Source organism: Acanthochromis polyacanthus, chromosome 18 (genome assembly GCF_021347895.1).
Source record: "Acanthochromis polyacanthus isolate Apoly-LR-REF ecotype Palm Island chromosome 18, KAUST_Apoly_ChrSc, whole genome shotgun sequence".
Lineage (NCBI taxonomy): Eukaryota > Metazoa > Chordata > Actinopteri > Pomacentridae > Acanthochromis > Acanthochromis polyacanthus.
This window is the reverse complement of record NC_067130.1, coordinates 29643435-29658155: the sequence shown is the minus strand read 5'-3', so window position 1 is coordinate 29658155 and position 14721 is coordinate 29643435. Positions and strand designations below refer to the sequence as shown.

Below are 14721 nucleotides of genomic sequence, written 5' to 3'. Positions count from 1 at the left end.
AGGACCACTACACCAGTGTAGGGTCTGACAATGGATCCAAGGATTTAATCCTGATACCTGATGGCAGTCAGAATGCCGTTGTCTAGCCTATAGAGGTCTGTGCGTCCCTCCATGGATATGCCTCCTCAGACCATCACTGACCCACCACCAAACTGGTCATACTAAACCATGTTACAAGGCAGCATAACATCCTCCATGACTTCTCCAGACCTTTCCATGTCTGTGACGTGTGCTCACGATGAACCTGCTCTCATCTGTGAAAAGTACAGGGCACCATTGGCAGACCTGCCAATTCCTGTGTTCTATGGCAAATGCTAATCAAGCTCCACGGTGTCAGGCAGTGAGCACAGGACCCACTAGAGCACACTGGACCCTCAGACCTTCCTCATGAAGTCTGTTTCTGATTGTTTGGTCAGAGACATTCACACCAGTGGTCTGCTAGAGGTCATTTTGTAGAGCTATTGCAGTGCTCATCCTGGTCCTCCATGCACAAAGGAGCAGATACCTGTCCTGCTGATCGGTTGAGGACCTTCTGCAGCCCTGTCTAGCTCTCCTCGAGTAACTGCCTGTCTCCTGGAATCTCCTCCATGCTCTTGAGGATGTGCTGGGAGACGCAGCAAACCTTCTGGTAATGGCACGTATCGATGTGTCATTGTGGAGGAGTTGGACTGTCTGTGGAACCTCTGTAGGGTCCAGGTATCGCCTCATGCTACCAGAAGTGACAGTGACCCTAGCCAAATGCAAAATTATTGAAAAACAGTCAGAAAACACAAGAAGGGAATAAAATGTCAGTGGCCTTCATGTGTAAACTCATTCCTGTTTTGGGGGTTGTCTCATTGTTACCCCACTAGTGCATCTGTTGTTAATTTCATGAACACCAAAGCAGCTGAAACTGACTACAAACCCCTTCTTTTACTGACTTGACCAGATCAGTATCCCACATGTTTCACTGATTTGATGCAATACTTAGATTAAGTGTTCCTTTAATTTTTTTTGAGCAGTGTATAATTCCTTAGCTGAGAATCAAATGAATATATGCTTTTTCAATCTTTCCCCTTCTCCTCCACATTAAAACACATGAAGTTAATTTAACTGACCATGCAAATTTAGAGCTCAGTGCACAATAGAAGTAGCCTGCAAGTGAATTCACTGTAAAAAAAAAGTATATATATATATATATAATATGAGGGTACTGTACTGTCATATCTAGCATGCTGAAACATATGGATTTTGATAAATGAGGAAATTGAGAAATAGGACTACACTAAGATGTGATGCAAGGGATTTAAAGCTTGCAAAAAAATATGTACACCTTGTTTTTATCTTCAGCATCACAATTGTTTACCAAAAATATCAAACATGTGACTACAGCATCTGAAAATACAGTATCTGAGAACATGAAAAAAGCTGAGACAAATGGGTTTTGCCAGAAAGAAGGTATGAGATGCTTCAAGTATTGTTGCTGTGATAATGGCTTTATTTGAACATCAGCTCAATAGGACAGATTAGTCAAGAATTCATCATGATTATTAAAGATGTGAGATTTTAGTGGCATCTGAGAATATTTTGGCCTCCATTTCCAAAGCGGTGACGGTAAAACTTCAGTAAGGTCCACACAGTCCCAGCAGGATTTGCTCATAATGTCCTCTAGTGTCCTTCTGCAAAAACACAAACAAACAAACTATACATTATAATCATATTTACTTCATTAGTGAAAAACACCACATCAATCATGAGCCATTGGGAACATTTGATTATTTATGCATTTACCAGTATGTCCTCCTGTAGGCTAAAGTCATACATGGCCCGGTACTCCTCCACGATCTTCTTCAGGTCGACCTCAGAGCGACTCACCAGTACTCTGATCAATGTGTCCTCACATGTGCCATGACCCTGTAAAAACAGAGCTACATCTCAGTCACAGAACAGGTGGAAAACATTACATTACTACATGCTGTTCAGTCAGTGTGTTGTCATTCAATTCCAAAATAATATCAAGGAAAGATTTGGACCATTTCTGCCTAATTTGTGTATGGTCAACTATAGTTCAGGTATGTTTTCCCAGATGGAATGCAAACACTTGTGGTGGCATATGCTCCAGAATCTTTCTTGTGAGAGTTAGCTGCAAAATAGTATTTTTTTTTAAAACAAACATCTTTTAAGTGTAATAAGGTTTCAGATATTATTTGCATGCACCTATAAAAAGTATTAACACCCTTTGGCAACTTTCATTTTTCCCCATTTACAACACTGAATCATGGTCAATCTTGTTTGCCTTTACTGACAACTTAAAAAAAAAAAGATTCTTTCATGTCAAAGTGAAAACAGATTTCTACAAAGTAATGTCAATTAATTAAAAATATTAAACTTAAATCAGTATTTAGTAGATGCACCGTTTTTGGCAATTCCAGCATTGATCCTGTGTAGATGGGGCTTAATCAGCTTTGCACATCTGAACACTGAAATTTTATCCATTTCTTCTTTGCAAAACTGTCCGGTTGCACAGAAATCATGAATGAACAGCCATTTTTTTCAAGTACAGTCACAAATTCTCAGTTGGATCGAGGTCCGGGCAGTGGATTGACCATTTGAGAACATTCGCATTGTTGTCTAAACCATTTCTGTGTAGCTTTTGTTGTATGCATTGTGCTACCGTCTTGCTGGAAAACAAAATTTCTCTCAAGTTGTGCATCTCTTGCAGACTATCAGGTTGTCCTCCAGGATTTCCCTCTACTTTGCAGCACTCATTTTGCCCTCTAACTTCATAAAACTTCCAGGGGCTGCTGCCAAGAAGAAACCCCTCATGATGATGCTGCCACCACCATGCTTCACAGTGCATGTGGTGTGCTGTGATGATATGCAGTGTGGTGTCTGGCTAATACAGCACCTAGTTTGATGGCTAAAAAGATCTCTTACGTCTCTTCTGAAAACATACCTTTATCTTCCAGAACCAAGATTATGGTATTTTTCCCAGCTTACGATTGGCCAACATGGTTTTAGGGCTATGCTTATATTACTTACTCTTGATGTAGTATGCTCTTCACAGCACTAAAATTGCATTTGAATGCTGATTTTTTTGACAATAAAAAGAGCCAAGACTATCTGAGATATCCTTTGAGGCACCGTTTGATCAGTCTCCAAAAATATTGGATGCTTTATGTCCCATAATGCACCTCATATAGTTCATTCAACGCACCAAATGCTTTTCCAAATCCACACCTCCAGTTTTTTCCACAGGCTTTGGTTTAAAACAGTGTCAGGCCCAATCCAAGACAACCAAGAGACATTTATTTAGACTCTGGAGTCTTTAAACTACACCACATTTTTACAGCCATACTGACTGTCAAACTGCTTGTAGAGTAAATTAAAAGACATTGACAAGCCAGTGTCACTAGGGAAACAGTGGAAACCTAAAATCACTCCTTTAGGGAATGAAACGGTGCACATTTATGTAAATAAAATCTTCAGTTAAATCAAAACCTCCTGACTTGGTGCAAAAAAAGTCAGAACTCCTGCCTCTGCCACACACAGATATTATTGTAGTGGGACATATGGTGAGGAAGAGCAGCAGAGATGTGGTCATACTCACCTTCATGGCCAGATGGAGCTTCTCAGCGAAGAAAGCTGGTGTGTTCCAGGCACATTTCACTAGACATCAAAGAGGGATATAAACATACAGTCACAAGCTGAAAATATCATGCAGCGTCCAGATGCTGCTCACAGATATTAAAAGCTTAAAAAGTCTGTGCATTCAAGGTCCCCCCCCCAGTTAGATCTTTATGGACACCGTCTTTCCAGTGTTTTCTCTGGATACCATATGTTGCAGCTGGAACTAAAATGTGCAGCATCAATATTATCTAACTGAGCACTGCTTATTTAAAAGAAAAACAACAAAAACAGACAAATCTTGATATCTCAGGATTGAGAAACATGTTTTTCTGCATGCACTGCAAAATTCATCTAATTTTAAATCCTGCAACATTCCACTAATTTGGAAAGGTAAGACAACACCAACCTACCGATATCAATGAGACAGTCTTCAATGTCTCCACTCAGCTCCAACTTCAGGGCTTTAGGTAACGTGATGTCGCTGACGGCGGCGTACTGCTGGAACGCTGGCAGGTGAACAGACAGATGTGTACAGGTGAATGGAAGACTGAAAGCAGATGTTCCTCTGAAAGGAACTGTAGTCAGGTTCTGAGAGTGCTAGAACATTTGTGGAATTTAAAAAGCAGTTTGCAAGGATCTTCAGACTAAAATATCCAGATTTCATGAGTTACCATGTAAACGTTCATCTTAGATCCAAAAGAAGAAGAATTATACAGAAGCTTAACTCTAAGAATTAGGAAAGCCTCAAATAACTCTGGAGATATTTAAAGAACCTTTAACAGCTCAATTTGATAAAGGGGTTGTTGGAGGAACCTCTCGTAACACTAAAGAGTACAGTTAAGTGTGGAGGAAAACTATATTTTATTTGTTTTATTCTAAAACTGCAAATGTTTACCACATAACACATCTGCTTATTTTATGATTTAAACCAAAAAAAAAAAAATCCCACTGTCTGATAATGCTTACTTTGTCAAATATGAAACATTTTTAATGTACTTCGCCATTACTTTAGGTTATGTTTATTTTTTGCCAATAAATAATGGAACCTTTCTGAGGACTATTTGAGATGTTACCCACTAAATGCAAGCTTTGTATATTTGAACAAAATGGGATCCTATCAGATTCTGAAAACAACCCTCAAACTGCCAAAATGTTTAGTTTTTTTTGTAAAGTATGTTTTGTTCAGGAACCTCTGCAATATTGTTTGCATTTATTTCTTATGTTCAGGGTAAGAAAATATCCCTCAATAATAAAAATGATGCCAATGATGACTTCAAAACCACACAAAATGTTTCTTAGAAGACCCTTTCTGATTAGCTACTCGAGAAACTCAAAAGGTTCCTCTTCAGTGGCAATGGTGAGGACCCCTAAAAGGCTCCGCGAAGCTTTACTACTTCTAAGAGTGCAAATACACACGTGGACAAAATTGTTGGTACCCCTCAGTTAAAGAAGGAAAAACCCACAATTCTCACTGAAATCACTTGAAACTCACAAAAGTAACAATAAATAAAAATTTATTAAAAATTAAGTAATCAAAATCAGCCATCACTTTTGAATTGTTGATTAACATAATTATTTAAAAAATCAAACTAATGAAATAGGGCTGGACAAAAATGATGGTACCCATAACTTAATATTTTGTTGCACAACCTTTTGAGGCAATCACTGCAATTAAACGATTTCTGTATTTGTCAATGAGCGTTCTGCAGCTGTCAACAGGTATTTTGGCCCACTCCTCATGAGCAAACAGCTCCAGTTGTCTCAGGTTTGATGGGTGTCTTCTCCAAATGGCATGTTTCAGCTCCTTCCACATATGTTCAATGGGATTCAGATCTGGGCTCATAGAAGGCCACTTTAGAATAGTCCAACGCTTTTCTCTCAGCCATTCTTGGGTGTTTTTGGCTGTGTGTTTTGGATCGTTGTCCTGTTGGAAGACCCATGACCTGCGACTGAGACCAAGCTTTCTGACACTAGGCAGCACATTTCTCTCCAGAATGCCTTGATAGTCTTCAGATTTCATTGTACCTTGCACACTTTCAAGACACCCTGTGCCAGATGCAGCAAAGCAGCCCCAAAACATTACTGAGCCTCCTCCATGTTTCACCGTAGGGACAGTGTTCTTTTCTTCGTATGCTTGGTTTTTGAGTCTATGAACATAGAGTTGATGTGCCTTACCAAAAAGCTCCAGTTTGGTCTCATCTGTCCAAAGGACATTCTCCCAGAAGCTTTGTGGCTTGTCAACATGCATTTTTGCAAATTCCAGTCTGGCTTTTTTATGAGTTTTTTTCAGCAGTGGTGTCCTCCTTGGTCGTCTCCCATGAAGTCCACTTTGGCTCAAACAACGACGAATGGTGCGATCTGACACTGATGTACCTTGGCCTTGGAGTTCACCTTTAATTTCTTTGGAGGTTGCTCTGGGCTCTTTGGATACAATTCCAACGATCCGTCTCTTCAATTTGTCATCAATTTTCCTCTTGCGGCCACGTCCAGGGAGGTTGGCTACTGTCCCGTGGGTCTTGAACTTCTGAATAATATGAGCCACTGTTGTCACAGGAACTTCAAGCTGTTTAGAGATGGTCTTATAGCCTTTACCTTTAAGATGTTTGTCTATAATTTTTTTTCGGATGTCCTGGGACAATTCTCTCCTTCGCTTTCTGTTGTCCATGTTCAGTGTGGTACACACCTTTTCACCAAACAGCAGGGTGACTACTTGTCTCCCTTTAAATAGGCAGACTGACTGATTATGAGTTTGGAAACACCTGTGATGTCAATTAAATGACACACCTGAGTTAATCATGTCACTCTGGTCAAATAGTTTTCAATCTTTTATAGAGGTACCATCATTTTTGTCCAGGCCTGTTTCATTAGTTTGTTTTTTTAAATAATTATGTTAATCAACAATTCAAAAGTAATGGCTGTTTTTGATTATTTAATTTTCAATAAATTTTTATTTATTGTTACTTTTGTGAGTTTCAAGTGATTTCAGTGAGAATTGTGGGTTTTTCCTTCTTTAACTGAGGGGTACCAACAATTTTGTCCACGTGTGTATGTGGACATGTGGCATAAATTGGTCTGTTTTTAGAGGTTTTTAATTCAGATTTTGTGCTTTAAGTGCAAGCTGCCAACATTTCCTCATCTTTGTCCACCATCACATAAAAGGTAAAAAAATGCCCCTAAATATGATCATAAAAATATAAATGCAAGTCAGTGTTTTCATCTACAGGAGTTTTCTTTTTTTTCCTCCACCACTTGTCATGTGTAAAATTTAAACAGAATGTCTTTCCTCATGTGAAGTCCACAGACAGCATCATTATTTTAAATCGGGTTGGTGTGTGTTGTTCCCACAGTGCTGGGCGTGTTCCACCTGTTACCTGGATCGGTGCGGTTCCACCTGTTTGTCCAGGTGTGAGTTGAACCTGAATGAAGGTGTCTGATGAGTCAAACCAACAGACCAGGTTTCATTTCCAGGACTCACTTTTAGAGAGCTGAGGGCCGCTCCGTGTGGTCAGAATGTCGATGAACGTGGAGACGTCAATTCCTTCAGTGTTCTCACCTGCTTCGAACAGAGTCTGCAGGTAGAAAGAGAAACACTTTGGCTCTAAGATATAACCATGGGGATGCTTTACATTTCTACTGAAGAATCACGATTGTCTGTGACCTGTCCCCCCCCCCCCCCCCCCCCCCAATACCCACATGGTAGTTTATTTTGAAATTACCCTAATAAATGCATCACTTCTTCCTGTTTGAGTAACATTTCACCCCCAAAGAGGAGGGTTTCTTTCAGAATTAAACTGTAAAATTGTGACTTTGGATTTATTTCCACAACAAGAACTGTTTGGTTTTTATTTGGCAGTAAGAAGAATGTAGAATGTTTTCCTAATTTTACCTCTGCATCCTTTCGGGCCAGATCGATGTCTACTTCGTGGTCTTCGTCTTTTTTTCCATCCATCATGGCCAGGAGAGCTTTAGTGAAGTCTCCGCTGGTCTCATCTTCGATAACTTCCTTCAGATCTTTTCCATACTCTGAGAAAACCAGAACATCTCAGTGCAAAGACAACAGATTTTACAGCAGTAAAATAGCACAAACTGACTGCAGTAGCTGCTGTTTAAAAGCCTCATAACTGTGTGATTACAACGCAGCACTGTGTAGGAATTTGTCAGCTACATACCAAAGATGTTATGTAAAAACTCAAAGCTCAGCATGCGGACGAACAAATAAAGTGTCTGAGTAGAAAACCTTCTTGAAAGACCCTCTTGATCTCCTGAATCTCTTGGTGTGTTCTGGTTGCAAAAATCTCCACCAGGACGTCCTCATCTGTCCCCAGACCCTGTTGAGTTAGAGCACAAATGATGACATTTAAATCAAATAAACAGCAACAGATCTGACATTTATTGGCAAAACTACAGCAGTACATTACAAAACAAGTTCATTTTAAATGTTTTCTGTGGAATACGTCTTTAGTTTTAGCTAGATTGTCAATATATGCCTCAAAAACACCATAAATTTGCTTAAGTCTTAAGATTTTTTTCTTGTTTTATTGATACTGTACTCCTGTTACACTATGCAAGTAAAATAAAACCTTTCTCCACTTAAATACTGATCTTGCATAATAAGAATATTTTTATAGTACAACAAGAAATTGTAATAATTTCTACATTTATTGTACTTGTTTGTCTAATAATTTATTTTATCTTATTCATTCTGTATTTACAGTCATTTATTCACAACTAACTGATAACAGAGATGCAAGTTTACAAAGGTTTTTGCCTCAACTCATTAACAAGACTGTTTTGGACATTATTAGTGATAAAAAAAAATTATATAAAAACAACTCATACTTGAATAACAGTATTACAACTATGTCTTATTCTGTAGAAAAAAGTTCCCAGTCAGTGTTTTGCTGTAAAATCTGATGTTTTTGGAGTAATTTTACTACTGCAATAATGTGTTTGCTGCATTTTATTGCTGTGCATGTCTAAAATAGTTGAAATCATTAACGGTTTTATTTTCTTTTGGGTAGTTTAATGTACAAGAATGAACCACATTTATTATGATAATTTAGTTTGTAGAGTTGCTGTCCTTTTAGTACAACATGTAGGATTTTTTTCTTTAAATGAGTTTTACAACTAATACAAGAATTTTTTTTTTAAAATAGTCAATATCTTTTAAAAAAAAACAATGTTCTAACTTTTTCAGTTTATTAGGAAAGTTTTAACTAAAAATCCCCATGAGACACATGGTTTTAGTGAAATGGAAAGATTAAAACTTGTAATCTGCAAATTAACTACAGCGTACAAGAAGAAGAAAGTACAAGTCTAAAGCTGCATCAATTGGAAAATCTCAAGTGCAAAAATCTTGAATTTGTACTTCACTGCACTATTTAAGAAAATGTACTTGGACACCAGTAAAGAAGAACATTTAGATTTTTGCTCAAATTAAATTTAAATACAAATGTCCTTAAAAAACAAAAACTGTTTAAACCAAATCGTGAAATGGTTCAGCAAGCTGATTGGAGAGTCTCAACTTCACCCAGAATGCCTGCATACCAAACAGTTACAGAGGATAGCTAACTCTGTTGTAAGAGATGACTCCCACCCTCTTAACGGTGAATTTCAGCTGCTTCCATCAGGTCGGAGGTTCAGGGTACCCGCCTGTAAAACCAGACGTTACAAAAACAGCTTCGTACCAGCAGCAATCTGTGCCATCAACAAATGAGAGAAACTGAAATATAACTAATATAGTTATTCCTTGTATTGCATCTCTTATCTTGATCTCATGGATGGCACATTTTTTATCTAACCTGGTCTGACATATTTTTCTCCATTTTTATTTATTTGTTTTTACTTTGGGGCCATCTTCTTTGTCCTTTTAGCCATAGCACCGTCGTCACTTTGTCTTGTGTTTTTTTTAGGTGTGTTACAATACGAGAGAGAACTCACTCACTGTAAACTGAATTTACCTAAGGGTACAATAAATATCTTGAATCATGAATAAATATAAGACAGACATAATATCTTAGTGAGTCTAACCAACGTAGAAACAGAGCAGCAGCAAAACTGTATGTGAAACACCAAGAAATACTGCTGTTAAAATAAAACATACGTACCTTGGTGGCTTTCCTGAGCAGATAGGCGTCAAAGTGAGCCGGCGGCATCAGCAGAGCCAGAGATACGTCCTCTAAATGTGACCTGAGAACTGATTTCAGGTCTTCTTCCAGCCTCTGAAACACACAGCAGTCACACACATGAAGGATGGTAGAGGTCAGATGTTCTTCTTGCATCTTGAAATGACTTAAATTCCACTCACTGGGTCCACTGTCACTGTAGTTAGTAATTACAGGATGATGGAACATTGAATTCACTTTGAGGTTCTCTGAACCTGAATATCTGTCAATATCCATCTGAATATCTTCAACCACGAAGGACTTTCACAAGAAAAAGTCACTTTGCAACTACTTGAAACAGCGTTTGTCGACAGAAGGCCTAGAAAGGTTTCTATGTTATATATGTCCAAGACCTTAAACCAACAGGGTTAATGTGGGAAATTAGGTGCAACTGCAACTTTAATTGCATTTCAGACCAGTTTATGTTGTGAAATCAGAAGGTTTAATGACTCTTATTCATCCTGCTGCTGATTTATTGCCATTTCTACATATTTGACTGTTGTTATGACTCACCTGCCCAGTAGAAGCTTCATAAACCATCTTGATCTTCTGCCTCTGTTCGTTGTTTCTTTTCACCAGAACTGCAATGATCACGTCCTCGTCCACATCTGCAGGACAGATTGGACTTTTGTTTCATTAAAGTGAAGTTTTGTGTCTTAACAGTATAAAAAAACTGCATCAACATCCACTTAAACACTAAATATGTGCCCATTGTTGCATATTTCTTCTCTATAGGAACATTTGTGGATCAAAATAACTTTAAAGATGACTCAGACACTCACCTTTGCTGTCAATGGCGCTCTGGAGGACTGAAGCATCGCTGCTGGCGTTGAAGTTTGGATACGGAGGGACTGTTCCATAAAATTTAGGCTTCTCTTTACCCTTCACCTACAGAACAAGTAGAAATACGGATGTTTTACCAACTGTGGCAGCTGCAAACTGTCTGGAATCAAAAGTTACAGAAAACCTTTTACTGTTGTTATTATGATGTCAAGAAAAGACAAAGGGGTGAAGGAAGTGTCACAGAAAAGTAACCTGAATTCCAAATACTCCAGTAAACAGACTGCCTCTATATATTTATATGAATAGTAATTTGTTCATTATGAATGTGTGACTTTAAATCACATTATTTTTAAAATCGTAGTTAAATTAAAAATTACATATAATTTTTACCAATAGTTGGTGTTATTTACATGTAAATGTCCACATTAAATATCAGATTTTTTTTAAAAATACTAATTTGTTTTACAGTGTTTGGCAGTAATTTTTAAACTGTGTTTAAATTTTTAAAAATACACATTTTACAGATATTTCCTGTCGTTTAAGAGAAATTAATGGCTGAAAATTGAGAACAGTTCTTTCATTTGTTATTTTACTGATATTTCCAGTTTACTTAAATTACAGACAATATCTACTAAAATTACAGAAAAAAAAACAATTGACATATTAAGCCTAAAATGACCAAAACTGTAAATAACATCCACTTCAAAAATCTGTAATTTGTAAATGGTTGTTTCATGTTTAACTGGGAATATTTTTTTTTAAATGCAGTTTTACAGTGTTAGTCAATTTTAAAAAAAGCATTAATTGACAGGTATTTGTCAATATTTTCCCAAATTTTACAGTTTGATTTTTTAAATGTATTTTTTTCTGAATTTTTACACATTTGTGTAATTGTAGTAAACAAGTCAAAACTTAATAGCGTCTACATAAAAAATATGCATTTTTACAAATAGTAAGTTGAAGTTATGCCCTTTATATGTCCTTATTTTCAGCTTTGCAAATTTTGACCATTACATTTTCCACATTTTTTTTTCCAAATTAAGTTTTTGTACACATTCATTGTCAAGTTTACTGTAAAAGAGCAAAAAACAAAACAAAAAGCTCCCACTAAAGTCACTATTTTTTTTAAAAAAGAAACTGTCACAGATATTTGCCTTTATGTTGTTTTATGCGGTTTTTACGGGTCTTTTTCCTGCCATCCTTATCTGATAGAAGGTTTTTGCTGCTCACCTTGACCGTGTCGTCTGTGGGGTTTCTGTCATGGACGATACCTTTGAGGAACTTTCCGAAGATGGACATCTTTACTCTGCTGGGAAGTTAAAACCACAAACAGAAGCTCTCACTGCAAAGAGAAAAGAGAAGAAGTTTCACATCTGCAACCTGTTGCCTCTCTTTATGTGTGATTGTTTAAATGGAAGCAGGTGTGAGTCAGCAGCTTCTCTTCATCTCCCCCAGTCTGTCCGAAATTTCCACCTTCAGCCTGTCAGTCGTCGTCTAAATCCTGACCTTTATCTCCTCCATCCACCTGCTGGATCCTCATCATGGCTCCTCTCATCACATTTCAACAAATTACCTGCCTCACCTTCTATCTGTTTCCCCCTAGAGTCACCAAACCCTCCTAACTTTAAGGCTTCCTGCTGCTTTTCATGCTTCTTTGTCAAATTTAACGATCCAGAATCCTCACCTGTGCAGATGGCGTCCGTCCTCACACCCGAGTCTTGAGCTCTGAGCTGTCAGGTGGAGTTATAACTCTAGAGTCTCCACCCATCTGTCTCTGGGTGCAGGATGTTCAGGTGGTTTTATTTCCACCTGCTGACGATCAGCCAATCAGCGGCCTCTGAGGCGACATTCCTGCTGGCCGACTGGTTCAGTGACTCTGTCTGTTCAGACTTGTGCAGTAAATCTTGTGTTTCAACCTTTAATCAACATTATTATTCACCTGGACATGCAGAGAAACAGCTAAATGAAGGGAGTTCATGTTTTAAAGGAGCTGCTGAAGTAAAAACACACAAACACAGACCTGAGGCGATGTGTTGTTTTGGATAATTACATGGTTGAACTTGATGTTCTGCATTTTTCCGTTGCTGTTAAATGAAGTCTGCGGTTAAAGAAGAACTGCAGGTGGAGGGATTCGAGGTTTTCACATGAGTCAGATGAAGACTTCAGGTTTGTAGATGAAAGAAGAAACCCACCACTCATCTCTGCAGTTCAAGTCTCCATCAGCTTCTCTTCTACATTATTACATCCACTCAGTGTGTAGGCGTAGGAGGCAGCATGTTTTCACACGGAAGAAGAAAAAACACAACATCTGGTTCTGCTGCATTTATTTTGAGAGCAGTGCAAAACTCAGACTTTCAGGAAGATAATTCTCTCTTATCAACTCTGTTCAATTACAGACAATTAATAAGCACGCCAAAGCGATAAATCATATCTTCCTCTTTAACAAAAAATAAAAAATCTGTAATTTGACATCTGTCTTTCTTTATTAAATAACTTTTTAAAATAGCATAATTAACCATAAAATTATAATTATTTTTTACTGTACTAAAAACAGCAAAAAAAATAAATATATATTTTTGCAGATATTTGACATTATTTAATAGGAAAACTGTATATTAATAATTGAAAAATAGAATTTTTTTAAGTGTTAGTTTAAAGAGTTTTCCTGTTTTGGTAAATCACACCTAATAACTTGTAAAATCATCCATCCATCCATTTTCTTCCGCTTATCCGGGGCCGGGTCGGGGAGGCAGCAGGTGAAGCAGGTCGTTCCAGACGTCCCTCCCCCCAGCAATGTTTTCCAGCTCTTCCTGGGGGATCCCGAGGCGTTCCCAGGCCAGACGAGATATATAATCCCTCCAGCGAGTTCTGGGTCTACCCTGGGGTCGCCTCCCAGGCTGACGTGTTCGGAAAACCTCCAAAGGAAGTCTCCCTGTAGGCATCCGAATCAGATGGCCAAACCACCTCAACTGGCTCCTTTCGATGCGAAGGAGCAGCGGCTCTACTCCGAGCTCCCTCCGGATGTCTGAGATCCTCCTATCTCTAAGGCTGAGCCCAGCCACCCTACGGAGGAAGCTCATTTTGGCCACTTGTATCCGCGATCTTGTTCTTTCGGTCACTACCTAAAGGTGAGGGTTGGAACGTAGATGGACTGGTAAATCGAGAGCTTCGCTTTACGGCTCAGCTCCCTCTTCACTACGACGTTCGGTACAACACCTGCATTACTGCTGACATCACACCAATCCGCCTGTCCATCTCTCGCTCCATTTTCTCATCACTCGTGAACAAGATCCCGAGATATTTGAACTCCTTCGCCTGGGAAGAAACTCCCCCCCCAACCCAGAGGGAGCAATCCACTGGTTTCCGGCAGAGAACCATGGCCTCAGACTTGGAGGTGCTGATCCGGATCCCTGCCGCTTCACACTCAGCTGCAAACTGCTCCAGTGCAGGCTGGAGGTCACGGTCTGAGGACGCCAACAAAACCACATCATCTGCAAAAAGCAGAGATGCGATCCTGAGGCCCCCAAACCGGAAACCCTCCACATCACGACTGCGCTTTGAAATCCTGTCCATGAAGACCACAAACAGGATTGGAGACAAAGGGCAGCCTTGGCGGAGTCCAACACCCACTGGAAACGTGTCCTCCTGAATTGTCTATCGGTCGGAGCCTCCCTTCCAGCACCCTAGAGTAAACTTTCCCGGGGAGGCTGAGAAGTGTGATACCGCGGTAGTTGGCACACACTCTCCGGTCCCCCTTTTTGAAAATAGGGACAACCACCCCAGTCTGCCACTCCACAGGTCCTGTATCCGATGCCCACGCGACATTGTATAGACATGTCAACCAGGACAGTCCAACAATGTCCAGAGCCTTCAGCATCTCAGGGCGAATCTCGTCCACACCTGGTGCCTTGCCACCGAGGAGCTTCTTAACTACCTCGGCGACCTCTGCCACGGATATGGACGAAGATCCCCCCGAGTCTTCAGGCTCTGCCTCCTCTATAGAGGACGTGTTTACTGGGTTCAGTTAAGGTTTATTTACTCGTTAGATCTTATGTTTAGGCCAAATTTTTAAATAGTATCCACATAAAAAAAATATTTCAAAAAAGTTTTTTCATTTCTAAGTTTTTAAAATTTAAAAATGTATTATTCATTGATTAATAAATAA

General features: G+C 39.0%; 1 protein-coding gene across 1 annotated transcript; it reads right to left on the bottom strand.

Moving 5' to 3' along the window:
* Nucleotides 1–1454: 1454 nt before the first annotated feature.
* On the bottom strand, nt 1455–12354 carry LOC110957830 (annexin A1-like). The gene is made up of 12 exons (XM_022204036.2): nt 12241–12354; nt 11787–11898; nt 10556–10661; nt 10287–10381; nt 9717–9830; nt 7847–7937; nt 7496–7632; nt 7085–7178; nt 4020–4115; nt 3590–3648; nt 1771–1893; nt 1455–1658 (listed from the first exon to the last, which is right to left on the bottom strand). The coding sequence occupies exons 2-12, from the start codon at nt 11853–11855 to the stop codon at nt 1602–1604; spliced, it is 1041 nt and encodes a 346-aa protein (XP_022059728.2). The 5' UTR covers nt 11856–11898; nt 12241–12354; the 3' UTR covers nt 1455–1601.
* Between the last annotated feature and the right edge of the window lie 2367 nt (nt 12355–14721).

Coding starts and splice junctions, on each gene's coding strand:
- LOC110957830 (XM_022204036.2), bottom strand. CDS start 11,855: ATGTCCATCTTCGGAAAGTTCCTCAAAGGTATCGTCCATGACAGAAAC. Junction 9,831..10,286: donor ATGAAGCTTCTACTGGGCAG/GTGAGTCATAAC, acceptor TGTGTGTTTCAG/AGGCTGGAAGAAGACCTGAA. Junction 7,938..9,716: donor TGCTCAGGAAAGCCACCAAG/GTACGTATGTTT, acceptor CTAACTCAACAG/GGTCTGGGGACAGATGAGGA.